Genomic DNA, 27,287 nt, shown 5'->3' with positions numbered 1-27,287 from the left:
CATGGCAATGCCTAGAGGTTGGAATAATGGCAGGATGCACCATTTCTCCACTGGCTTTTACCATGGCAATGGAAGTAATCATTAGGGCATCAAAATGGGTAGTAGGAGGAGAGCGCTTGGCTTCTGGAATGCGACTACCACCAATTCGAGCATACATGGATGACATGACAACCATGACTACAACAGTAGCCTGCACTAATCGATTATTGGGCAAATTAACCAATAACATTGAATGGGCACGAATGCAATTCAAGCCCACTAAATCAAGGAGCATCTCTATAATTAAAGGCAAAGTAGTAGATAAAACATTCTTCATTAATGGTGAGGCAATACCAACAGTGTCTGAGAAGCCAGTGAAGAGTCTTGGGAGATGGTACGACGGGGATCTAAAGGACACAGTTCGTGTGGGAGAAGTTAGACAACAAGCAGTGGAAGGGTTGAAGAGCATAGACAGCTGCGCTCTACCAGGTAAACTAAAACTCTGGTGCTTTCAGTTTGGTCTACTGCCGAGGTTGCTGTGGCCACTGACTGTGTACGAGGTTTCTTTGACAACAGTAGAGAAGCTGGAAGCTTTAATCAGTTCATACATCAGGAAATGGTTGGGAGTTCCACGCTGCCTCAGCAGAGTAGGACTTTATGGTAAAGGAATACTGCAGCTACCAGTCTCTGCTCTAACCGAGGAGTTTAAGTGCGCCAAGGTCAGACTGGAAATGACATTAGTAGAGTCACGCGATAAATGCGTAAGGGAGGCAGCACCTGTGTTGAAAACTGGAAGAAAGTGGGCGGCAAAGAAAGCTGTGGAAGATGCAAAGGCTGCCCTTCGAATTGGTGATATCATGGGGCAAGTTCAGCATGGAAGAGGGGGTCTTGGTTTCAGTTCAACTCCTCCTACATGGCACAAGGCGGCCCCAGCTCAAAGGAGGAAGCTGGTAGTCAACGAGGTGCAAAAGCAGGAGGAGAGGATGAGGTGTATAAAGGCCATTTCCCAGGCCAAGCAGGGAGAATGGATGAGATGGGAGAGTGTGGAACAACGCAAGATTGGCTGGCAAGACCTATGGTCAATGGAACAGAGCAGGATCAGTTTCCTCATCAGGTCAACATATGATGTTCTCCCATCACCACAGAACCTAAACCTCTGGGTAGGAGAGGATCCCTCATGTCCTTTGTGTTCATCACCTGCAACATTAAGGCACATTTTGACAGGATGTAAGGTGGCTCTTAGCCAAGGACGGTTTACTTGGCGCCATGACCAGGTGCTGAGATGTTTGGCCTTAGCATTGGAAGACAAGCGTAACATGACCAATAAGTTGCCACCTGTTCCATCAAAACATTACACACAAAAGACAACATTCCTCCGCCCAGGAGAGCAACCACCAAGAAAAGGTGTTAAAACCAATCCTCGCCCAGGACAACTGGAAGCTGCTAGAGACTGGAATATGCTGGCAGATGTTGGTCAACGGCTTATTTTTCCACCTGAGATTGCCACCACTAACCTTCGACCAGATATTGTCTTGTGGTCTGGATCAGCACGCCTTGTTCACCTGGTAGAGTTAACAGTGCCATGGGAGGATGCTGTAGATGAGGCGTATGAGAGGAAGAAACTGCGGTATGCTCAACTAGCCACTGAAGCGGAACAGCGAGGATGGAGAGTTCGGGTTTACCCAGTGGAAGTGGGTTGTCGAGGATTTGTGGCACACTCTACAACCCGGTTTCTCAGAGACGTCGGATTCAGTGGCCAAGAGTTGCGTCGCACAGTGAAGAACTTATCTGAAGCAGCAGAGAGGAGCAGCAACTGGCTGTGGTTGAGACGGAAAGATTCTGGCTGGGGACAGGTAAGTAAGCTGGGCTGAGTTGAGTGGGGGACGGAGGGGGGTGATGCTGGGACGCCAGAATCACCGTCGAGCCCTCTTGAGGTGTCGTGGGCTAGTCGACGAAACACTGAGGATGGAAGGTGCCCACTTGAAAACCCCAGAGATGTACCCTACTTAGCTCAATCCAGACGGTTGTCATGCTGATGCGCTGGGGAGGCCGCACTTTGGTTGATCCCCGGAGCCAGCATCGCAGCCGTTGTGTGTGCTGATGCGCCAGGGAGGCAAAATAAGCTGATCCCTGGAGCCAGCATCACACTTCAGCCATTAACACCAGACAGAAGGATATCTACATCATCATATGGAAGGAAACGTAAATGGATGGAGACACATATGGATCACATTAGTTTACTGTAAAGCTACGTCTTAGTTGGTGCTTATCTTGGCGAGAGCCGAGTTCAAATCAGCATGAAGTTTTAACATCTACTCTCGTGTAATGGAAATCATCAATGATATCGGCAATGACATCACTAAGCACATGACAAATTCTCCCCGAAGACTGGCCATACGGACATAACACTGGGAAATCGTAGTCCTTTGTGATTGGTAACATGTTCAGTAACTGCATTAGCATTCCGAACAACAGAATTCCTTGTACTCAGAAATGTGTAATTCATGTTGAGCTATGTAGAAATGAGTATTACATTTTTGGAAAGGAGTACCTGAAAACGAATGGGACATGCAATGGCAAACCCTACATGTATGTTAACACTTTCCATTTCACAGGGTGTCCGCTGGGCTGTAAGGATAGTGCAGAGGAAGCAGAGACAAGCTCTTAGTAAGACAATATCGAGCAGAGGGCGCTTTACCAAAGATAGAGTGACAAGCCCGAAGCTCGGAATTCGGTGCAGGCTTAGAGAGTCCTGGGCTTGAAATTAGGATAGAAAAGAGATCCTGACTCATGAGCTCTCCTAGTGCCAAGGAAGAACTTGGTCAAAGGTCACGTTCCAGAGGATCTGAAAACATATAAAAAGGCTCTGCTCGGCAGAGGCGCATCTCAGGGTGATAAGAATAGTCCAACAGCTAAGGATTGAAAGGAGAGATAGTAAAGTGTTCCCTGACTGGTCTGGTGCTGCCCTCGCATGAGGTGAGGCACAGGCCTCCGAAGCTGTGAACGGGAAGGCATCCCACAGGGAACCTGCAACAGAGAGAGATGGGTTAGTCTTGGACTTGGGCACTGAGACCTAAAGCGGGCCACGTCCTGAGCGAATGAAGGACAGCGCCTCGCGTGGTGAGGTTGAATAGGCACATGAGCTGCGAAAGGCTAGCGTGGCTGACCTGAGGTCAGGGGAGTGGATCTGCACTCCCCCCCCCCCCCCCCCAAAGGATGGACCACCGGCTCCCTGCAGAGACCCTCACAGTGAGACAAACAATAGAGTTGCACCAGTGCATAACGAAAGAAACAGCTGGAAAAGATGGGAAAGAAAGGGAGATACAAGACAAACTGTAGAGATTAAAAATAGTGTTAGTGTGGTATGTGATTACCTGCCGCTCAGTGGAGACCGAAAAAAAAAACCTTCCTAGAAAGGGAAAACCTCTGGTGGCGCCGGCGGTCAGTCTTGATTGAATGGATAAGAAGAATCCAGTTTTGAGCACAGAAAACCGATAAGAGTTACAGGCTGTGGTGCAAGACAACCTTCTGGATGGAATGCCTGTAATGAGACTGGAGCTGCTGCTGCAATGAGCTTGCGGAATCTGGTGATTCATGAAACCCCTGAATCCTAGAAAGGAGGCTTCTGTGAAAAGAGAGGAGTCATGGAGGGCTGAGATGTAGTCTTCGTAGAATAGTGAAAGCCCTATCAGTTTTGAATTAATAATGCACACATTTTAATGTCCTTTCTGGATTGCGCGGATCTGCTTTTTTGAGCTTCCTGGAGCGAGGAGACGTGAAATTAAGGTTCTACCCTGGGGGATGATGCGAATTGCGTAATTGAAATGGCCCAGTAAGGATAACAGGTCCCGTTTTATTTTTTTTATATATAGAAATTAAGGACAAGGGTTGCCGAAGTGTACAGGATGGGAAAATCCAGTATGAATAGCAGTGTGAAGCCTGTTTCCAAAAATAAACTTGACAAAAAGATCAACTCAGCCATTTCTTTTACTACTTGCAAGCAGTCTTAAATTAGAAATGTTCTCTTTCAGAAAAATAAATTAAAATGAGCTGGAAAATAGCTTTGAGAATCTTACCCTTAAATGTTGCAAAAGTATCGAAAGTAGAAGCCATATGTGGTCGCTGGATTTGATTTCTAACTACAGGCGCATGCTATGGACCATTGAGGCTGTGGGGACTGGAAATCTTGAACCGAGATGGCAGCCATGATTGCTGCACTGTTGGAAGCGACCTGTTTGTCCATATCGTTGAGTCGTGTATTAATTGAAGCGATTGAGACGACAAAGGGTTGATGAGGGGCTTCATGTCCTCGAAAATGTTGTTTATGAAGCTGAAGGGTGGGATTTGTTTTGGCTGCATCTCCTGGTTGCTGTCGGTGACCATGACTGGAGAGGAGGGCGGTGCTGCCGCTTGTCCTGAAGCTCTGGGTGAGTGGGTTTGCGAATGTGCGCTTGAGAAGCAGGCAGCATGGTGTAGCGGATATTGAGAAAATACATTTTCAGTAGTTTGTTACAAAATACAGCACTAATATGAATTATATACAGTATTTCTACGTTGTTCGTATATAAACGTTTAACATCTTTCGTTAAATAGACTCACAATTAAAACAATGTATTACATATTGGGTATAAGAGTATCATAACTTTGTACAGGTATAAAAAATGTATTTTAGCTCTACGAAGCATCAGTAACTAGAATCTGTATATTTCCTGTAAACGGTTAAGCTAAGCCAAGGAGACTGTGCTAAAGTGCCATTTACATTAGCACACCCGTACCGTGAGGGCTCCACGCCCTCACGGTACGGGTGTATTTACACTAGCAAATACCCAAGCCGAGCCAGAACCAAGCTGTGAAACTCCAACCCTGCAACATATCTGAGTCTGGCTCCGAGCAGAAGGGGGCCGTGGGCGGGGATTACGGCCTATGTCATTACGTTTGTTCATCACTGTGAGACAGAGCACTCTCCATTGCTTTTGCCATTGCCTGATGTGAAGTTTTTGCTTTCAGCAGAAGAAAAAGGTGCTTTCCTTTTTAACCAGCGCTCCATTTCTTTTTTTAACTCTTTACACACAGCCCTATTTCTGCCTGTTTTTCACTGTTTTTTCATTTATGTATGTTTAACTACTGGATAGTTTGTACTGCATGCATGTAACATATCAAATGAAAGGCCACAAAATGTCCTTTCATATTTTGTTACATCAAGATTAGGCATACTGTATGTGGTAGAGATGAGAATATATGTAAAAAATAGTGCTTTCGTCACTGACACCCACTTCCTTATAGATTGTTGTAGTGTTTCAGGCATTCTAAATTAGGTGAAAAATTCAGTGGCTTGGTGTCTTAAAATGTCTCGGAGGGCACTGAAAGTTGCAGATATGCGGGAGCAACTTGAAAAATGCGCGATTGCCGCAATCCCATGTTGAAATTCAAGCCCTCTATATATATAATTAAAAACATTCCATATGGTCAATTTATACGCATGAAAAGAATATGTAGCAATACATCAGAATATAAGATTCAAGTCAAAGACATGCAGAGTCGTTTTCTGTCTAGAGGCTATAAAATAAACACAATTGAAATGGCATCTAACAAATCAGAAACAGTTGAACGTAACAATCTTATAGATGCTATCATGAACCAACAGAAGAAAGACTTACCTTTGTCGCCAACTATAGTTATATTTCTCATGATATTAAAAGTATTGGGAAGTGTTGAAATGTGATCCTCAACTTAAATCATTAATAGGTTCCCCTCCGAGATTTTGTTTTAGATGGGGGAGAAATATTAAAGATTTTGTAGTTTCGTCTATGTTTTCTCCAGGATCGATTACTGTAACGCCCTGCTTGATGAGGTGTCTAATAGCATCCTCACTAAAATTCAATTTGTCCAAAACTCTGCAGCCAGAATTTTGTCTCGGTCCCGCTCAAGAGATCACATCACTCCTGTCTTTGAGGCCTTGCACTGGCTGCCTATCAGGTTTAGAATTGATTTTAAAATTTTAATGATGACATATAAGGCTCTTCATGGGCTAGCTCCGAGTTATCTGTCAGATCTTTTATCTTTTTACACTCCTACTCGCAACCTCCTCTCTGCTGATCACAGACTGCTGTGTGTCCTGCCTGTTCGCCTGCGCCCTATGGGCGACAGGGCCTTCTGTTGCTATGCCCCCAAATTATGGAACTCTATTCCACTAGAGATCAGGGACTCAGCTTCTTTGAGTGTTTTTAAAGCTAATTTAAAGACTTACTTTTTTAGAAAGGCGTTTTTATGATTTTTATGATTGTTTTATTTCCTTGTGCTTTTTTATGTATAATCTTTTTATTTTATTTCTGTACTATTAATTGTGAAGCGCTCTGAGATGATTGCTTTTAAGGGCGCTATACAAAATAAAGTTTATTATTATTATTATTATTATTATTATTATTATTATTATTATTATAAAACACCACCAACTAATGAAAATTGGTTAACAAACTCTATATGGTAATTTCTGATGTGGTAAATGTACACATCGTTCAAATACATATAACACTAAGCATTTTAATCATCCACATACAGGCAAAATATACACTATTAAAGGATTTATTAATTGCAATACTACTCATGTGATTTATATGCTTAAATGTCCGTGCGGATTACCTTATATAGGGCAAACAAAAAGGAATTTGAAAATACGTATTGGTGAACATAAAGCTGCAATTCGAAACAATAACATGGATTATGCTATAGCACGACATTATGCTGTACCCTTGAGTAAGGTACTTTACCTAGATTGCTCCAGTAAAAACCCAAATGTATAAATGGGATGTGATATCTTGTAACAATTGTAAGTCGCCCTGGATAAGGGTGTCTGCTAAGAAATAAATAATAATAATATAAATAAAGCAGACAATATTAAAGTGTCTTGGCAGCTTCTATTCTGAATAGCGAGTTTGAAGAGGTTTTGTATAAAGCATGCCTGGTTAGCGATTGAACTCTGTCCTGTATTGTAAGCATGAGGCTTAGGTGGGGTCCTAATGTTGTCCGCAAGAAATTAATTCCTCTGTCAGTCTGGAGGCAATCCGAAGACCCACTGTATTTCTATTACATTTTATTTATTTATTTATTTATTTATTTATTTATTTATTTATTTATTATTATTATTATAATTGTAAGGTTATAATTCCATCTTGGTGATACTGATAAATCATCGAACTAGTCACTGAAAATCCTTATTACAGCCTCATTACAAAATTACAGCCCTTTTATGTACAGCTGTATTATTATTATTATTATTATTATTATTATTATTATTATTATTATTATTATTATTATATTGTCTTTTCTGAAAATGTTGAAATATGTTTCCTATTCAAGCAATCACTGCTAAAAAAATGCATGTTGCCATTCAGAACTACAACGTGCGTAATACTGTAGTCGGACCAGCAATACACAGTACTATTATTAGAGTGTACAAAATGCTTATAACGTTTCTTCCAAACTCCACTTTAGAAGTAGCCATCATTCCACAAAACAAACACAGCATGGCAAAGGAACACCTCATCCTTTAAATATTATTTTGCAATGCTAACATAAAACACTGAAGGTACTACTCTGTTTACTGTAAGAGTCAGCATTGAAACTGTGCGCTATATCACCACCAGAGCTCAGCTGTTAGTCCCTATCTTGACACACAAGACCACAAGCAGCTTCTTGTGATGACCTTTCTCAACAACAGAATTCCCAAAGCAGGGATATAACTGCTTTATATGAAGAAGGATGTACTGTACTTACCAGGGGTCATAGTTGTATTATCATTTTTAGCCATATTGCAGTTTGACAGGGTCCCTGTATTCCTAGTATCTAGTGTCTAATGGAGCTCCTTGGCCATGGAAAGGGGGATTGAATGGGACAGCTCCTTCAAAGGAAGGCTTTGGTACCCTGCAGGGGAGAGTCTTGTAGTCAGGATATTATGTGGTGCAATCTCAAGCTCTACAAGTGGAAAAGGAAACAAGCACATGTGTCATTCTCTCGCTCTCTGTCTCTTACTCACTTCAGAAGCCCACATGAGGAGGGGCCTAACAGGATATGTGTTCAAGTCTTAGAAGCTATGTATGAACTGAATAAAAGCTGTTACCTTGTAAAAAAAAATTGACCAAAAACATGTAAAGAGATTTCTTCAAAGAGATATCAACAAAAAGCCAAGTTAAAATAAAATATGAACATAAAAATAATGGCCAAGACATACAATTGAGATTACATTTAGTGTGGTCAATTATTTTACCCTGATTTTCTCCCCAGTTTAGAATGTCCAATTATGCTTCTTCACCGCAAAAACCCCACAACAGTTCAAGAGAACCGAAGGTCAGTGGATGTCCTCTGATCCCGCAGCTAAGCCTGTCACCTCTTTACACCTAGGAGCTTGACAGTGGATGTCTGGAAGCCAACGGCCTGGCAAGTAGGGGTTGTTGTAGCGCTGTGAGGTAACTGCAGAATTTGACACCCTAACCCACAGGGGCACCAAAGCAAATGCAAAAATATTGGTGACTGCACAACCAGGACACAAACCTGTGCCCCCTGACTGTGTGACCTTGCACACCACATTGTTGTGCATTTAGCAAGTATTGCCACTCTGGGACCCCGATGGCGATATCTACCATAAAGTTTGGTATGTATAAGGTCACTGTAGGTTTTCTCTACCTTTATTCTAACTTGGCTGGAATAAGTATAGTGTATAAAACACCATTTAAAAAGAAATGGTTGTGCTATACTAGAGCTTGAAGATGTCAACAAGGGGATTGTCTTTTGGCACATGAATGGAATAACATAAGGTTAAGCTTAGCCTTGGAAGGCCTGCTTTATAGGGGCAGTCAGATGACTTAACCAGTTTGACAACTACATAGAGACTGCACCGTGGAGATGCCAAAGTATAATATCATAAATAAGTTTAGGCCAATTTTTGAAAGCTTTTACATAATTGATCTCCTATTTATGAAAGTATATGCACTGCAGGTGTTTCACACACATAATTACTAAATTGATCTTTGTAAATTATCTTTGATCTCATGAGTGGGTTTAGGTGAGGACCAAAAGTCTTAAAATTGATTCTGAGTGTTTATAAAGCAATGTGGCACAATGGGGTGTGTGTCGTTATGCGCTATTTGAAGCAGTGATATCCCACAACAACACACACCCTAGCGTGCCATGTTGTGATTTTACAATAGCTATGATGATGTATGATCTGACATTAAAAACAACAAACAAAAATAGGTTAAGAGAACTGTGGTGATGTCCTGAGATATCGCCACAGCCATGAAGTCTCATAGTCCATTAAAATGAATAGGAGGACGATTCTTGACATTGTATAATTGAGATTTAAATTAACTAGGAAAAGTTTTGTTAGTAAAATATATATTTTAATTTGACTTATCATAGAGAATGTTATATACAAATGAAAATTAATTTCCTAAATGCTTTTTCCCCAAATAACTTAATTAAAATTAGCCCTATTTACTGTATGTGGTCTCATTTAGAGATTGAAACTACTTGTCAACCAAAATTACTGTAATTTAATTATACATATGAACACCAATGTCATATGTTGCATATCTAATAAACAATGAATGAATAAACACTCAACGATATAAGTTAATGCATCATGTTGTGGGACATGTTCCCTGAATATGATAATACGTGAACATGTATTAGAAATGTAACTGGATTCATTAATTAAACTGTGTGTCTTGAGAAATAGGGCAAACTGCTGTGTCTTGAGAAGGGGATCTCTGGCTTGCAGACATACTGAACTATGTGACCTACTGAGTAGGTGACCGGCGCCTGAACTGGATTAGGCTGAGCGGACAGTTGAATTATGTACAGATAATTCACATGTGCAACAACAATCGTTTTGACGCAAGGAAGACATAAACTAGTGATGTCCCAGTGGAAAAGGACATTAAAACATCAAAGGACTGTGAGTTTAAAAAGGCAAGATACACAAATGATCTCTTGAAAGTGGCTATTTAGCAGAGTGAAAATAACCAAGCAAAATGGAACATTTTGTGCTCCACTTCAAATGCTAAACAAGGTGCTATCACTCTGCTAAGCAAAGCTGCAACTCCAGGACTGCCTAAAAACGGACATGAGACGGGACTCTGCCTAAAAGCAGAATCAAGAAGAGGAAGCAAGCTGCAAGCGAGTCAACGACCACAAGCAACGAGACTGAGGCCCGGCTGGAGGACAGCCGTAAAACTTACAGCGACTTTTATCAGACAAACCAGTCTGGGTCTGTTGTACACCTAAAACCACAGTATCCAAAGAAACTGTGCCCTGCTACCGGTGGAGCTAAAGATTCAGCGAAGAGGACAGAGCGGACGGGTGCTGTTGTGGGTCTCTGTAAGTCGCCTTGGGTAAAGGTGTCTGCTAAATAAACAAATAATAATAATCCAATACCGAGGACTGGAGACTTTGTTGCAGCTGTTTGTTGATTCTATTGAGTATTTAAAGCTTTGTTGCCAAGCTCGAACCAACATGGGATTGAAGACTTAATTGCTGAGAGGAGAGCTTTTTGTACTGGACACTTCAACAGATTGAGTTTCCAAAACAGCGGACCAAAAGTCTAAGCTTCAAGGAACTGTTGAGTATAATTCCAGTTGCATTTTCCTTTCATGGAACTAAATTAATTAAGTGTAACACATTCACATAGAATTAAACTGTTAATTATTTAGTTTTCACACTATGTGTGAAATAACTTTTAGTGAAACTTGATGAAGTAACTATAAGTAATGTACCTCATATTGTTGTATGAAGAATTTATTTAAAAGTAAACTTGCCATATCCTTAATCTATATACCATTAATAAGTTTAATGTGATATATTCTAAGATTGTCTGCATCATTTCAGTTTGTATGTGGACGTGTATGTGTGTGTGCAAGTCACCAGCTACGTCACAGTTTGCTTGAGCTGCTGAGTTGCTGAGTTGCTGCTTTGTGTGTGAGGAGGCAGGCGGTGTCATATTTCAATTGCCTGCTAGCCAGCATGAGTGTAGTGAGAGCTTTTAGACTTAGACTTGTGCTTAGAGACTAAGAGATTTACTTTCTGACTTTTCTGATTTGTTTAATATTTGTGTACTTAATAAAATACTACTGTTGATTAAACATTCCTTGTGTTTATGTGTATATGTGTTCATACTAAATCCTCGATCTTTGTAACACGTTAATTAAATATTATTAATAAGAGAACTAATCAACCCAGATAAACATTAAATTATCAATTATTGTTCCTACAATGTGTAGGTTGTCTCTTATTGTTAATAGATACACATAGTTTGGAAGTAAAGCTGTGTAACTCACAAAAGATAGATGACCCAGGGACTACTAATTAACATTGAAAAAGAGTTGATTTTTTTTTTTTTTTTTTTACTTTAGAATTGTATCATTTGCACGGGATGACACACACAAGATAGTGTACTGAAATTTTACAAAACTTGTACCAAACATCTAAGTAATGTTATTAAATGTCTCCTAAAAAATAGAAGTTAATGCTTTGAAAATAAGGCCCATACTATCAAAATGAAACAACGTGGCCAGAACTTTTCTTTTTTTTAAAAGAGACCACACCTATTTTGTTGTGTGTCACACTCTTACAACCTTTCATTTTAACAGTACTTTCATACTTTTAATGTTAGTGCTTTAGAAGAGACATGACAAGACCTACTATCAAAGGCACTGACACGTTAAGAAACGCATCCCTTCCGTGACAGTCACAGGGGTTTTAATACTTCAAAACCAAGCTCTGTGTCTGACTACAGGGTGTCAGGGTAGGCTACAATTATTATTATTAAGATACTTTACAAGTACGATTTACAATATCATTTAAAATAAACACACACTATTCATTAAACAGTGCTAGAATGTAGAACGGCTCTCAACACCAATAAACAGGTGGATATACGAATAAAATACAACAAACCTGTAGGGTTGGACGATAATTATCATGATAATCATGATCATCGGCTGAATAAATAACATATGCAAAATGTCTTGAAATTGATCAAATGTAAAGCTATATATACTTGAGCAACATGACAACTGCCTTTTTAGAAATAAAACCAGACAATTTTCAAAGACCAGCATCTTTAATAAAAGTTATGAAACAATGGTTGGTTACAAAAAAGCCTGTTTCAAAAGTGAGGTTAAGCCCTTCTTGGTTTTCCTTTTTCTTGAGGCAAGCAGTGTGGGTGCTGCTTTCACCATGGCTGTACTCAACTCCAGGATCCAAAGAGACTGCCTCTTCCTCACCCTGGGCCTGGCGAGATCCACCAGATCCATTAAAAACCACTTTGGCCACTTCCACAGCTTCCTCCTTAACTACTGCAAGAGTAGAATCCTTATTTTCAAGATGCTCCTGTCTAAAACAGGGATCCAGAAATTAGCACACACTCACAAACTGTTTCACCTTCAGCGAAGTACCGAGACTGCAAGTCCTCTGATATGGTACGCTTGAGCTGCTTAACCACTTCCACTTCCAGAATATCCCTATGCAAGTGCTGCAGAAGGGGACTTAGAGCTGATATCTGCAGAATCTGTAAACTCCAGTAATGGTTCCATCACTTGTGCTATATATTCTAAGACTGTAATTGATCTGTCATCTGGCATTAAATGTGGTCCTGTGCCAGGGTGGCAGAGGTTGCCTGCTGCTGCTCGATAAATCTGATGACCATTGATGCAGTTGATCCCCATCTGGTAGGAACATCCTGCAAAAATATCAACACACTTTTAATCAAAAACACATCACACACTTAAATATGTAAGATTTTAATATAAGTGTTTCTATTTATGATAATTATCTAATTGATATACATGACTAGAAGATAAAACAAGTTTAGACTTAGTAGCAATGTAATTTATAAAATAAAAACAGTGCTGCAGTATTTAGTACTGTATTTAGGCTGTAGTGAAGAAACAACTGAAAAAAAGAAGTTTAGGCTAATATTAAGCTCTTGCAATAAGGTTTTTTTTTCCATTTGAGATAATTGCAATTACATTTAATGTATGTAAACTGACAGGGCAACATAATTTAATTTATAGTGAGCTATATATATATATTTTTTTTTTTTCAAGTACCAATAATTGTGTTTTAATGTTAGAAAACCAGTCCTGCTTTTCCAGTGCAAAATTTAGGATCAAAATGAAACCATGACATAAAGTTATAAGCAAGCATACTGTTTAAAATCAACACTTACATGTATCAACTTATGGTCTGAAAGCCCCAGTTTCTGTTGCTCCTTCTTGAGATCTCGTGTCTTCTTCCAGCTTCTATGAAAATGAGCAACGACAAGACGGCACACTCAAACAGCTCTCTGTACCGAGTCAATCTTAAGTCCATGGTTGCCAAATCTAAATTGTGGTCAAAACAACTCGGCCTTTGAACCTCCATATCCAGAAACGCCTTCACATAGTTGCTCCCGTTGTCTGTTACAGCACACACAATTGACTCTTTTTTTCAAATGGGAGACTTCGGTCTCATACATTGCTGGTATGTGTGCACCACTGAAGTATTTTCTTGATGGAATCTCATATCTTTTGTCCAATTTGTTTATCAGGTGTCGAAATCCAGGTTTCTCAGCTACGTGGAATGGCTGCATATCCTTGCACATAAAACTGGCTATGGCATTTGTAATTTCACGGTGTTTCGGGTGATCTATGCTATATTTAGATTTACGTTCCAGAAACTCAGTTAATGTTATGTTTGAGCTTCTCTGTTGAGATTTAGATTTTAATTATCGATGCAAAAACATTATCGATAGTATAACGATAATCGATTATTGTTCCAACCCTACCAACCTGGGAGGCAAATAAGATGATCCCTGGAGCCAGCATTACACTTCAGCCATCAACACCAGGCTGAAGAATATCTACATCATCATATGGAAGGAAGCGCAAATGGATGGAGACACAGATGGATCACATTAGTTTACTGTAAAACTACGTCTTAGTTGGTGCTTATCTTGGCGAGAGCCGAGTTCAAATCAGCATGACGTTTTAACTACTCTACTCTCATGTAATGGAAATCATCAATAATAGGAACATTTTTTGAGGTCAAGTCATTGTTCTTCAGTTTTTCAGAAACTAGCTGCCAGATGGAACATTTTAGAACCTCCCTGATGTCCAGGGAGAGTTGCAGAGTGTGTGTGTGTGTGTGTGTGTGTGTGATATACTTCATCATTGTTCATGGCAGCCATTTTTAAACAGGGTATGTGACTAGGGGAAGCCAGACTGTGTACAACGTGTTATCATTTGTTTTTTCACTTTTTGGTTGGTTGAGATCAAGATGACAGATCCTAAATTGATCACCTAGGTTGTTTATGACTGTCAAACAAACAAGCACAAATCCAGTCCTCCAGGTATTACAGGTATCATTAAATAATTAACTGACCTGGAAGGAGGGTGAAATTGGTTCATTTTAGGGTATAGGGACGGCCCTTTACAATTCTTACTTATTCTTAACCACGCTTTCCCTGTGCTTTTTGACACTGTGCTATGCTGTGACTAGGGAATTATAAGGGCAGGAACTCAAGGACCGGGCTTGTGCATATCGGTTTTAAATTATGATTATTATTAATATACAGGACTGGTCATATCCTATTAAAAGTTTCCCACAATAAAAGCATAGCAAAATGTAATGAAGCATAGTGAAAGTCTGGTAAAGCACAGATAAGCATAGCATGTGAGAGGTATGGTAAAGCATATTAAAGCCATGGATAACCATGGTAAAGTAAGGTCAATGCATAATATAACCATGGGAACAGAAGGTACTACTTTAGGTTAAAAAACAGGATATCTACTTGCACTTCCTAGGTAATTTCACCTCAGCAGTGTCTTCTGGGTCAAAGCTTGTTGAAAGCATGTCAGTCAATAGGGGAAACAGCTAAACATTTGGTGTCATTTTAACTACAATTATATCATATATTATATGCTAAGAAAAAACAAAAATCTGGTTAGACAGTGACAGGCAGGAAGCCCCTGAAGTGGTGGGAAAAATATCACCATCCAAATGAAATGACTAAGGAAGTACAGCACTATCTGAAAGCATGGCATGCAAGCAGCATGTTTAAAAATGAAAATACATGTTTACTATGTGTTTCTTTCCAAACTGCACATATGAGACAGTTATAAAGAATAGGTGCACAGCAGGTAAGATTCATAGAAATGTTTTGTTAGCTACAATCATTTCAAAAGGAGAGTTCTGTGTCTGTGTGTTGCATCAGTGAAATGGTATCATGTCAAAGCATGGTCACCCTTTGATAAGCAAGCAGCTGTACAATATTTTTAACATTGGCTTATCTATGCAAACCTCAAACATGTCTTCTCTTTATTTAATCGAACAATGAGGAGCTTTTTTCAAGAATTAAAATAACTGCATTCAATACATGCTTTCTGCTTATTCATTCTGTATACTGTACTATAGAGGGTAAAAGCAGCAGAAATAGTTTTTTGATTTATTGTTGCTGGGCAATGCTCTGGTTCATTAACCCATTTTTCTTTTTATAAAAGTAAACACTATAATTTATAATTAATGGGGATCCCTCTTTATTTTAGTTACACATCAAAAACTTGGGGATCAGTGAACTCTATAATCCGTGAAATCCAGTATTTCTTCTATTAACTTGCCTCTGAAAATAATATCATTAAGGATTTAACTAAGGTGTCCTTTATACTGTACTGTTACAGACCGGAAATTTGTTCATTTAAGTATAATGAATTCCACTTAATTGAAATGAAGGTGAAATGTATTGAATGAGGGGCCTGTGTTATTCATTGTGTTCCAGACCATGGGAGCACTGCCTGAGGGAAAACATCATGAGACTAAGGGAAAAGCTTGTATAGCTTTATTTTAATTACATTACCTTTTAGAGAGGATATGCATGTTTCCTGTTTCTGGGAATGCTAGATTTACAATGTATTCATAGAACTACGCAAACTTTTTTTTGGCAAACCCACAGTAAGGGTGCTTCTTTACACTTAATACACCAAATACACCAAAATACAAACCTGGAAAACACCTACAATAAAAACATGAGAACTAAAAGCAAACTAATGAAAACTTTATCTTATGAAAAAAAATTTAAAAAATAAACAAGAATGCATTTTTCAGGAATTACAGTTGAATCTGTAGTATATGGGTTAAAGCAGGGGTTCCCAAACTGTGGTCCACGGCCCAAAGGTGGGCCAACTGAAGTAACTTGTGCAAGGCTCTCGTTTCCTTCTGTATTGTGCACATTCGTTTTTTTGTGCATGACAGTTCAGCGTGAGAGGTAACGGCTGGACGTTTTAGTTACAGTGTTCAGAAATTAGGATTCAGGAGTTATGTTTTTTGTGCATGTTGTACTGGTTTTACTCAAAAGTGATTCCTGTTCAGGTATTTATGAATGGGAATAATAAGAGACATGCACTTCTTTCTTGTTTGATGACCAAGAAAAATAACCGAATTTCTAAAATTTTCAATTATACAAAGGTACCTAATTTAAAGGTTTGATAAAAACGTCTGTTTAGGTTTTGCAATTTATTTTATTTACTAAAGTTAAAGTGTTTCAAAAAATGTTATTTTCACTCAGTGCATATTCTATGTGATTTCCATCTTTCACAATATTTATTAAAATGAATAAAGGACAGTTTAGATTTATTTATAATGTTACAGGTTTAAACATATAAAATGTTTTTAATTTGACATTTTCCCAAGGAGTGTTAATAGTGGGCCTCAGTGCCTAATGCAGCTGAACAGATGGGCCTCAGGTGAAAAAAGTTTGGGAACCCCAGGGTTAAAGAGCATTACATGTGTATAATGATGACGTATAATGATGTATAGGCGTGTGATAGAGAGAGAAAGGATCAATGCTGTAAATCTCCCTCCCAACCAGAAAGGGCGCTGTGTAAGGGTGGTGGTAAGCTGCCTCCTAGATGGACCACCTTGATGGTAGGTGGAAACCGGAAGGTAACCATATTAGGAGGGGCGTGTAGCTGCAAGTACTCAGGACGACTCCATTGCAGTCAGCTGTGGGGCAGCCCTCTATTGGAGAAACCATGGTGACGCGTTGATTGCAGGGAGGAATTTGCTGGGTACAAAGGGGAAGCAGCTATGTCAGTACCTCCCCTTACGCTGAGATACTGAGAGCAACCGGCTGGAGCCGATGTGAGCCAGAGGACGGGAGGCTGTAGCCAGCGAGCCAGCACATACCCCAGAGCACGCCCCTCATCGCACAGCACTACACCGCACAGCGCACGCACCACAAGCCCCGGAAGAGAAGAGCACATTTTCGTGCACGGAGGACTGAGTGTCTGTTTGTTTTCTTTTGTTTGAGTCTGGACCCTGCCGTGTTTTGCCCCAATATCATTGCTGGTAGCGTGGCTTCTTATTATTTTTCAATTGTGGATTATTTTTGTGATATTTCTGTTTATTATTAAAAAGGATTATTTTTTGGGAGACAACAGTCTGGACATTCTACATCTCTTGCACTGCACCATTCATCCTGTCACAAGGCGACATAATGGTTGCTAATGAGTGTGTACGCAGTGCAGTAATAAAGTATAGTTATGTTGTTTAAACAGTTACCTGAATTAGTGGTACCTTTCATTTAGATAAGCCACCAGACTTCTATCACAAAACAGATAATCAGGGCCGGTGTAACCATATAGGCAGAATACGCGGCTGCCTAGGGTGGCAAATTGAATTTTTTTCTGATGTTACGGAACCATGAGCAGTGGTGTAGTCCTAAATTTGGAAGTACGGGAACGCTGGGGGGGCGGGGTGATCATGCTGATGCGATGTCACGCGAAATCTGGTCTCCCCTGGAAACAGGGTTGTGGTTGTTGAGCCCGTTGCTAAACAAAGGACGCATTGAAGTTCCTTGCATATTCAAAATGGGGCAGGACATTATTGGATTTCATTTAATTACCCTGACAATGATTCTTATAAAAGGACGTTGCTAATAGAGGATAATTGAAACGTTTTACCGATTTTATATCTCTGAAATTTTCAGATGACTGTCAAGGAAAAGAGATTGCTTCATCAGTGCCAGGCACTGAAATTAAAGCAGTTGTGTGCCATTTAAGCATTTTTATAACACATCGGTAAATATTCTTTAATTATTTAAAGTTAATTCTTAAGTCAAGGATCTGCTTATAAAAAAAGTACCAGAGGATTTGCTGTGCACGATTATATGATCCTAACCTACACGTTAGATACCAGTTTTACAATAGTTAAGGAATGCAATACGGTACTGTAGAAATAAGGTACAATGAAAATACGATGTGTTTGAAGTAACCTGCGCATCCTGTATCAATTGTTATTTATAACTCTAAGCTCATGCATGGTGGTAGAATCCCTTGATCATAAATATTGTCATTGTAGAGCTGACAGTAGATGTCACTACCGTTTGTAACCAGTGTGATGATTGCATATAGTTGTATATAGTTTTGTGACAATGTAAAAAAATAATAATAATCTGGTGTACACTAATTTGTTTATACTTTGTATATATATATATATATATATATATATATATATATATATATATATATATATATATATATATATTGTGAGGAAGCAGGTGGAGTGAGACAGCAGGGAGGGGGTTAAAACCTCCCTGCGAGAGAGAAAAGATGTGCGAATGCACATTGGTTTAATTTAGTTTGCTAATTGCTTTATTGTTTTGTATAATTGTTTTGTTATTAATGATCATCTGCACCTGGGCGTGATTGGAAATTAGACCCAGGTGCGGGCAGTTAAAAGGAGAGCAGTCAGTCTGCTCAGGGCTGCTGAGGAGAAGGAGGCAGACGAGGTGCTCTGCTTCCCAGCAGTCAGAGAGAGCGAGAAAGTTGAAAAGTAAGTGTGGTACTAAACTGTTTTGTGGGGCAGGGAAACGGCTTAGCCATCCTGCGTTAGTTAGGTTCCTGCGTGTGTAGTTAGTGCTCGATAAGAGCTAGGTGTTTGTTTTGTGTTTTTGTTTGTTTTATTAAAAGTGCGCGGAAGCGCTGAACACTATTTCTGTGTCTGGGTCAATTTTTAAAGGGGCAACGAACCCGAGAAGGTGAAGTCTTTCACATATGGTACCAGAAGTGTGGGTGCCCCTACGACCCAGTAAAAGAAAAAATGGATTTTAAGGAATTGATCGAGGAGATCAAAAGAAACACCGCTGCTCAAGTGGAGCAGACAAAGAAGTGGAGACAGGAGTTGGGGCTACCGGATCCGGAGCCGACGGAGCTGGACCTGCTGCTCCAAAGGTGGGAGCAGGCAGGGGGTGCCCCACTGACTCAAGCCCCGGAGCCCAGAGGGGAGGAGCTGCCGCTGCCGGAGCCCAGAGAGGAGGAGCCGCCGCTTCCGGAGCCCAGAGGGGAGGAGCCGGAGCCCGGGGAGGAGGTGGAAAGCATACCTCCGCCACAGCCCCGACCACCACCCCTACAGTCCAGTTCAGCGCCGCTGCGTCCAGTCCCTCACCCCTTGCTCCGGAACACCCTGCCGGTCTTCCTGGACCTCCCTGTGCTGGACCTGGAGCCCAGGGGTCTGCAGCACTGGCCACAGCTCTGCCCCTGGTTACCTGCTCCGCTCTCCCCGAGCACCCAGACGTCGCTGTCGCTCCCCCTGTTCGCTGCTTCGCTCCCCCTGAGTGGTCGGGCATCACTGCGCCAGTCCCCAGGGGAAGACCTGTGTCCACTGCGGCATCCTCCAGTGCCCCGGCCTACGCTTCGGTCGGCTCTGTTAGCCCGGTGGGGTCCCGTGTCGCCGGTTTGCGGTCCCTTCCTGGCAGCGCCGAAAGGACCGACCCATCCTCAAGCCCGCCCGTGGAAGAGGGCGGCAATGGACATTGCTGGACTTGAGGCTGGGTGGTTGTGTTTTAGGGGAGGAGGTGGCCGTCTCGTGGCCTGTGTCTTGAAAAGACAAGGGGGGGGGGTGTGTGAGGAAGCAGGTGGAGTGAGACAGCAGGGAGGGGGTTAAAACCTCCCTGCGAGACAGAAAAGATGTGCGAATGCACATTGGTTTAATTTAGTTTGCTAATTGCTTTATTGTTTTGTATAATTGTTTTGTTATTAATGATCATCTGCACCTGGGCGTGATTGGAAATTAGACCCAGGTGCGGGCAGTTAAAAGGAGAGCAGTCAGTCTGCTCAGGGCTGCTGAGGAGAAGGAGGCAGACGAGGTGCTCTGCTTCCCAGCAGTCAGAGAGAGCGAGAAAGTTGAAAAGTAAGTGTGGTACTAAACTGTTTTGTGGGGCAGGGAAACGGCTTAGCCGTCCTGCGTTAGTTAGGTTCCTGCGTGTGTAGTTAGTGCTCGATAAGAGCTAGGTGTTTGTTTTGTGTTTTTGTTTGTTTTACTAAAAGTGCGCGGAAGCGCTGAACACTATTTCTGTGTCTGGGTCATTTTTTAAAGGGGCAACGAACCCGAGAAGGTGAAGTCTTTCACAATATATATATATATATATATATATATATATATATATATATATATATATATATGGGGTTCCCGAGTGGCGCATCCAGTAAAGGCGCTCCACGTGGAGTGCAGGATGCGCTCTATAGTCTGGACATTGCAAGTTTGAGTCCAGGCTATTCGACAGCCGACCGTGGATGGGAGCTCCCAGGGGGCAGCGCACAATTGGCCGAGCATCGCCCGGGGGGAGGGAGGGTTAGGTCGGCCAGGGTGTCCTCGGCTCACCGCGCACCAGCGACCCCTGTAGTCTGGCCGGGCGCCTGCGGGCTTTCCTGTAAGCTGCCCGATAGCTGTGTTGTCCTCCTCCAAGGTTGTGCTCTAGTGGGTCAAGTGGTAGTAACCTCTGACCCATAAACAAGCACAGATGCACAATTCTGTGGACGTTTTCTTTGTTCCATGTTAACTGCATGTCTTTAATTGCATTTTGAAAAAAATACAAAGAGAGAAATGTGAGAAACATCACAATTGAAAAGGGGATTTAGTATACTGGTTAAAGGGCATTACACGTGTATAGTAATGACGCAGATTGTAGGCAACATAATGGTTGCTAGTGAGTCCTCTTACCTTGTGTATATGAAGTTCAGTAATAAAGTAAACAGTTCTCTTTTAAACACTTACCTGAATTAGTGGTCTCTTTCATTTAGTCTCCCGATAATAACGAGATATCAGATTGTGACCGAGTGCTGTTGTTGAGTGGCGTGTGTGGTGACGTCACGGACCAGGAAGTACCAGAAACAATGGAAGTACGGGTGAGAGCTGAAACGCTACGGTGTTCAGCTGCTTTTATTAAATAATAAAACAAAAACAAAAAATTTAAACACACAACAAAACACTACAAAACAAAAGGGCACGTTGGCCAAACAAATATAAATAAACAAATAAGCGTGCTGGTTTTACCCCAGCACATTACTTAGCAGTTGTTTACTCTCTCTCTCTCTCTCTCTCTCTCTCCTCTCTCTCTCAAAACCTGTCTCGCCTCTGACACTCTCCTCCGAGCACGGACAGCTGTAGGTTCTTATATTCTGGCCGAGGGGTTAACTAGCTGTTAATTATCTTATTACCCCTTGGCCACAGTCTGCACGAGTTTAGTAAGAATGCGTGACTGTCAGCTAGTTAAATAATCAGTAGCTGATCAGCCATGCATCCTCACAAGGTTTTAAAATATAAAAACAATAACAAATACGCGGCGCTTTTATCCGTGCCGCAAACAAGAATACAAATAATAATAGAAATACATATAGGGGGGGGGACACTCCGCCACACAGATACACAAACTTTATAGGAAAACTATTGTCACAACCCAATACTAGAATGCCAGTCTATGTTTTTGCACAGACCTAGGACTCCAACACCACAAAACAAGATACTACCATGTTGATAGATATGAGAAATAAGCAATCAAAAAGTGGAAACAAGGTTTTTGTTCTTTCTGTTCTCCATGTTAAGCAAAAACATAAAGGAAATGAAGATGGATCTTCATGGATATTGGCATCCAATTTAAACTGTTACTCACCCCCACCCCCCATGTTTTTTGATTGATTGTTTTATTACCATGATGGTCATAGGGGGTTATTAAACAATGTTTTGATACAATCATAAAACACAGATTTGAGAAGTCAGCCTGGCCTAGTAGTCTACATTACATTTCCCAGTTAAAATAAAGCAATAGGACATTTGAAGATGAGATATCTACCCATGGGTTCAGTTTTGTAGTATATGTCTGATGCCTCCATTATTAATTGACTTTTTTGTACATCTGAAATGTGTTTGTCAGACAGTATACAGCAGCAAAAGGTTAAAGGCAGTAACACTTAATACAGAATGAATGCTACAGCTGGAGAGACAACTTTTTATACACATTAAAACTGTAATATACTGTATAAAACATATCTATACCATATATCCTAACTACACTATATATATATATATATATATATATATATATATATATATATATATATATATATATATATATATATATATAAAATTCTGGCCTGTGATTGGTTAAAACCTCATCATAGGAGCAAAAATAGATTTAACTATTGCCCTCACATCCTTACACCACCGGGCAATAGTCTTAGTCTGTCATGTGATTGGTTCACATCACTGTCAGTCCTCCCCCTTTTCAAAGGCATGCCCTCCACCTACACTCCAACAACAAGATAAAAATGGCTGAATGAAAAAACTGCTGAACGGCGATTCTGTGACAGAAAATGAATTACAAAACGTACGACAAAAGAAAAATAAACTTGCAATTTAAAAAACTTTTTTATTTTATTTATGTTATGTAGTTATTTACTTATGCTGTATCAGCTATATTAAGCAAAAAACTGCAAAGCCAAATGTATTTGTGACCAACATTTCTGCTGAATCACACTTTTTTGCTGTTGACCTGTTGCACTGGTAGTAGTATATTACTTCATTATATGTACAGTACTAAGATACTCATTTTTTTTCATACGCGAAAAACACATAATAAAAGGCTTGCAAATATTTATGGCTTTACAGTATATACAGTTATATTTACTATCCATGCCTCTCATTATTTTGACTGATTCATATATTAAATATGTACTGCAGACTCAGTTAATAGTGGAAAATTACATGCCCCTTGGGAAGACTATTGTTACCTCCAGGGTGCGGCTTCAGGCATCATAGCCTGCTGTCGGTAACTGTTGTCTTCCCTCGGGTCAATAATTTTTCACTATAGCCCTCCTCTCCAGTCTATATATATATACATACATACCGCTATGGCCAAACGTTTTGAATCGCCTCGAATTTTAGGATTGATAATTTAAAAAACTAAAAAGAAAACTATCTGAGCATAATTTAGATAGTTTATTTAACATCATGTAATCAAAGAAACTACTAAATTATATCATAAAAGTCTACCGTAACTCTTTGTTGTACAATAGTACAGTATTTCATGTTAGATTTCGAAATGTCACATTTTTCCATTTTTGTCAGTTTTTTTGTTAAATATATGGAAAACTACAAAGTGGTATGTAATTCAGTAAGTTAACATAACATTATTCGGCAGGTTTTATTCGACTTTATGAAACAAAATGTGTTAATTCTATAGGGTGATACAAAACTTGGCCATAACTGTGTGTCTATCTATCTATCTAATATATATATATTTGATATATATATAATTAAGGAACTGTCTCAGTAAATGTTGGTCACAATCATTCATTTTCTGCAGTTGAACAAACCTTATTTTTCTTCTTGATTCGCGATCAGCCAACTTATAATAATTAACTACCTGACGAAGACACATTGTGTCGAAATGCGTTGTGGTTCTTTTTTTGAAATTGTGCAACTAAGTGTGTCTCTAAGTTGGCAGATGGCAAATCAACAAGAAAAATAAGGTCTGTTCAACTGCAGAAAATGAATGATTGAGACCAACATTTAACTGAGACAGTTCCTTAATTATTGACATTGCCTTATCTTTATTGGTCAGCACCACTGTTAAAATTAAGCATTGTAGTGCATGGACAGTATCTCTCTGCTTGAAATGTGTGTGTGTGTGTGTGTGTGTGTGTGTGTGTGTGTGTATATCTATATATATACATATATCCCTTGTACAACCTTTACAACCGTCCTTCTACAGTGTAGGTGATTTAATTAACTGGTACTCTTAAAATAACCCCCTGCCATGAAGAACTGCAAACAACAAAGAGTTACTCACCAAGTTTTCCAGAGCTAATCAAATGCCTGCTTTCCACAAATACAATCCCTTTTGAACTTCTAAAGGGGGGATTTAAAGTACAGTAGTGCTCTGTACAACTCTTCATTCAGGTGGCAGCCGTGCTATGTGCTCCGACTGTGTGCTGTTTATTGGGGTGGGCGGTTCCCTGTGAACTTTTAGCTTATCCTCTGGATAATTATTTGGTCTGTTAGGCCAATAGCTCAATGTGTTCTCCCCTTCCATGCAAATTAGTTACAGCTGCTGCAGTTAGGAGCCCAAGGGAGGGAGTGGGAGGGAGGAAGGGGTAGGTCTGTGTGCTGCAGCAGAAGTGTGCTGTTGAAGAACGGTTGATACTAGTGTACTGTGACAAAAAAGGAGCAGGGCTAGGTGGAATTCGATTAGGTGAAACAATAGACAAGTAAATGTTGATAAAACACTTTTGTCCAATTGTTTGTTGACTTTATAGTTTTACCATTGTAGTTTTATGATTAAGTGCTTAGAGTTATGGATGAACACATTTAAAAGATCTGAAAGTATTAAACAGACAGGGCATATTCATCAAACATTTACCACCATGTGACTGTTTGTTACATTTCCCATAATATTACTTCTGTGCTCACTGGTAGAGATTATGTAAATTACATAATCTCTGACTCAAAAAACAAAACATCCTTTTTGTTATCAAATTTCCTTTTTATTATCGAATTTGTTTTACTAATAACATTTTATACAGATGTCACAAGTGACGTTTTTGAATGATTATTTATGCACTTAAATGGTTTATTATTGTGTAAATAATTATTATTATTATTATTATTATTTTATTATTTATGAACATTTATATGATTGTTTTTGTATTTTGTTTCTTTGCTGCACCTTGGAATCTGTTGATTCAAATCGCTGTTTTTTTCTGTACACTGTATTTTACCATCTGTATGAGCACTTTCCCCATATTAGTAGGAAGTCCTGCCCACACCCAGTCAAGCGAATGAGAGCATCCATGGGGATATAAAAAGGAAGGACAGGAAGAAGAAAGGGAAGCGGTTTACGGAACCATTCGGGTTGTGGTTGTGGAAAAGAAAGCAGGCTTCACGGATTTAATGACAGACGGACGGAAAGAAAAAAGAAAGAGTCTTCAGTTGCATTGAAGACTAAATTCTGATCAGGGACTGATCTAGTGAGCGCTCTGCCAGGGCACAAATTTTACCTCATCCCGAATGTATTAACTGGCCCAAAATTAATGAGGCTTCGTGTAAACTGGCACATTTAAATGCGAAAATTCCACTGCGCCGGTGTTCTGAAACCCTCAAAATGGGCTACTGGTAGTACAGATTAACAGACTAATCTGAAAAATAGCGCCTCCCCTCCATATGGGCTACCTCAATTGAACAATAGGTTGGTCATTTGGAAAGGCAATGACCCATGTTGACGAAGTGTCTTGACTTTATATTATATTATTATTATACGACTGATAAAACCAAATATACATAATGAAAAGGATATCATGAACGTTTATTATATGACTGTGGCAAAGTGGTAAGTGGTAGCAGGTGTATAGCAGGTGCAGTGTGGATACAGTAATTCCAAGAACACACAGACAACAAAGTACGGGTGAAAATGATTGATTTAATGGTGTATAATCCAATTGTCTGATAACCAGCAGGTAAATAATAAAGAGCTGGCAATACACAACAATGTGTATTGCACAGTAATGAAACAAAGGGTTGCAGTCCCACAAATAATAGACACGGTACAAAACACACACAATTAGACACACAAGCTCTCAGTGCTTGTGGTGAAGTACAATATAATATGTGCTATTAGTGAAACAAGTGCTGATAACAATGTTTATTCGTGACGGTAGTGCAATGGTGATCCGGTTTCGTGCTGGCCCTTGGCGACAGCTCTGGATCTGTGTTTAGCCGTCTAGTGATAACAAACACAGACAATTACTAAACAGACAAACAAACAAAACACTCACAAACTCCTTTCGTTAATTATTTTGGGCAATCTCCCGGTCCTTCCAGTTTCCTCGTAACGAAACCCAAGCGAAGGAAAAGATTTACAATTCTCCAGCCCCTTTTATGCGATTATGCATGACCCCGTGGTAAACGATTGCAGCTGATTCTATTGCCTGCAGCTGCTACCTCGTTTACCTTCCAGGTCAATACATTCTCGCACTGGAGTCTCGTCTTTTTCCAGGCTGATTGACTTCCAAACCCGGGGAATGAACTGTCAGGACAACCTGTCCAAAGCCTTTCCCTTTCGCTACTTCGAATCCTCACAGGTCGAGAGGGAGATTTACAACCAGAACACATTATATTTCCGTCACAATGACGAATACAAATAATTCTACACAATGAAATAGCTGGTATTGAGCTATAATTTCAGCCTCAGGGAGATCAGAAAGGTTAATGCAGACCCTAAATACTCTCCCTTCTTCTCAGTACTCTCCCTCTGTTCCTGGGTTGTTCAAGAAGGTTAGGAGTCTGCACTCTCCATCGTAAGAAATGCCACTGAAAATTCACGATATCACGAATTTCACGGAAATCATGTATTTGACTGCCTACTGTGAAAAATATGCATTTTATGTTCCTTACAGTATTTTACATTACTGTACTCTTCACCTCCCCAGTTCATTTCATATTTTTATCAAGTAGAAGCAGCGCTACAGTAGCTGTACACGGTCCGGAGTCAATGCCGTACATTTGGTTACTACGGCAACGGGGTCAAACAAATACTGGCTTCATGATTGGTGAATTCCTCATACTATACAATGACATTGTTATATACTATTAATGTACAGTGTGTATAAAGAAAAACACAAAAGCTTTGGTTTTGTCATTTCAGGTTTGCGGTTGACATTTCTGTCATGTTTAATAATGTAGTGTCGGGTTAAAACAAGATTTAAAGTTGGGACTTTGTGTGTTCTGTGCTGCAAATCACCTACTGTAACCCCAACCAATGAGCCGTGAGGATGAGCCTATATTAAGCACAGCCTGCACACTGCAGTTGTTATTGCTGGGAGTGTAAAAAGCTAAATCCATCTTTCTGAAATAGCTAAAAAAAATTAAACAGCACTTTTTAGAGCCAAAAAGAAATTCCTGGTAGCGTCTTCATTACTGCCGCTGAGAATCCACCACACGCTGCCGTT

General features: G+C 40.1%; 1 protein-coding gene across 2 annotated transcripts in view; it reads right to left on the bottom strand.

The window, feature by feature from the left end:
• The window catches only part of LOC117426138 (glycophorin-C-like), a 67,293-nt gene extending 43,024 nt beyond the window's left edge, over positions 1 to 24,269 (bottom strand). The window contains exons 1-2 of one of the 2 annotated variants that reach the window (XM_034925013.2): positions 24,134 to 24,269; positions 7,753 to 7,950 (exon numbers count right to left, since the gene is read on the bottom strand). In XM_034925013.2, the coding sequence (XP_034780904.2) occupies positions 7,753 to 7,786 (34 nt within the window). In that variant the 5' untranslated portion in view covers positions 7,787 to 7,950; positions 24,134 to 24,269. The remainder of the gene's footprint in view (positions 1 to 7,752; positions 7,951 to 24,133) is intronic. The other variant, XM_059033433.1, reaches the window with a different exon arrangement.
• Between the last annotated feature and the right edge of the window lie 3,018 nt (positions 24,270 to 27,287).

The sequence above is a fragment of the Acipenser ruthenus genome, chromosome 11 (genome assembly GCF_902713425.1).
Source record: "Acipenser ruthenus chromosome 11, fAciRut3.2 maternal haplotype, whole genome shotgun sequence".
In the NCBI taxonomy this organism is placed as follows: domain Eukaryota; kingdom Metazoa; phylum Chordata; class Actinopteri; order Acipenseriformes; family Acipenseridae; genus Acipenser; species Acipenser ruthenus.
This window is presented reverse-complemented; position numbering and strand designations above follow the sequence as displayed.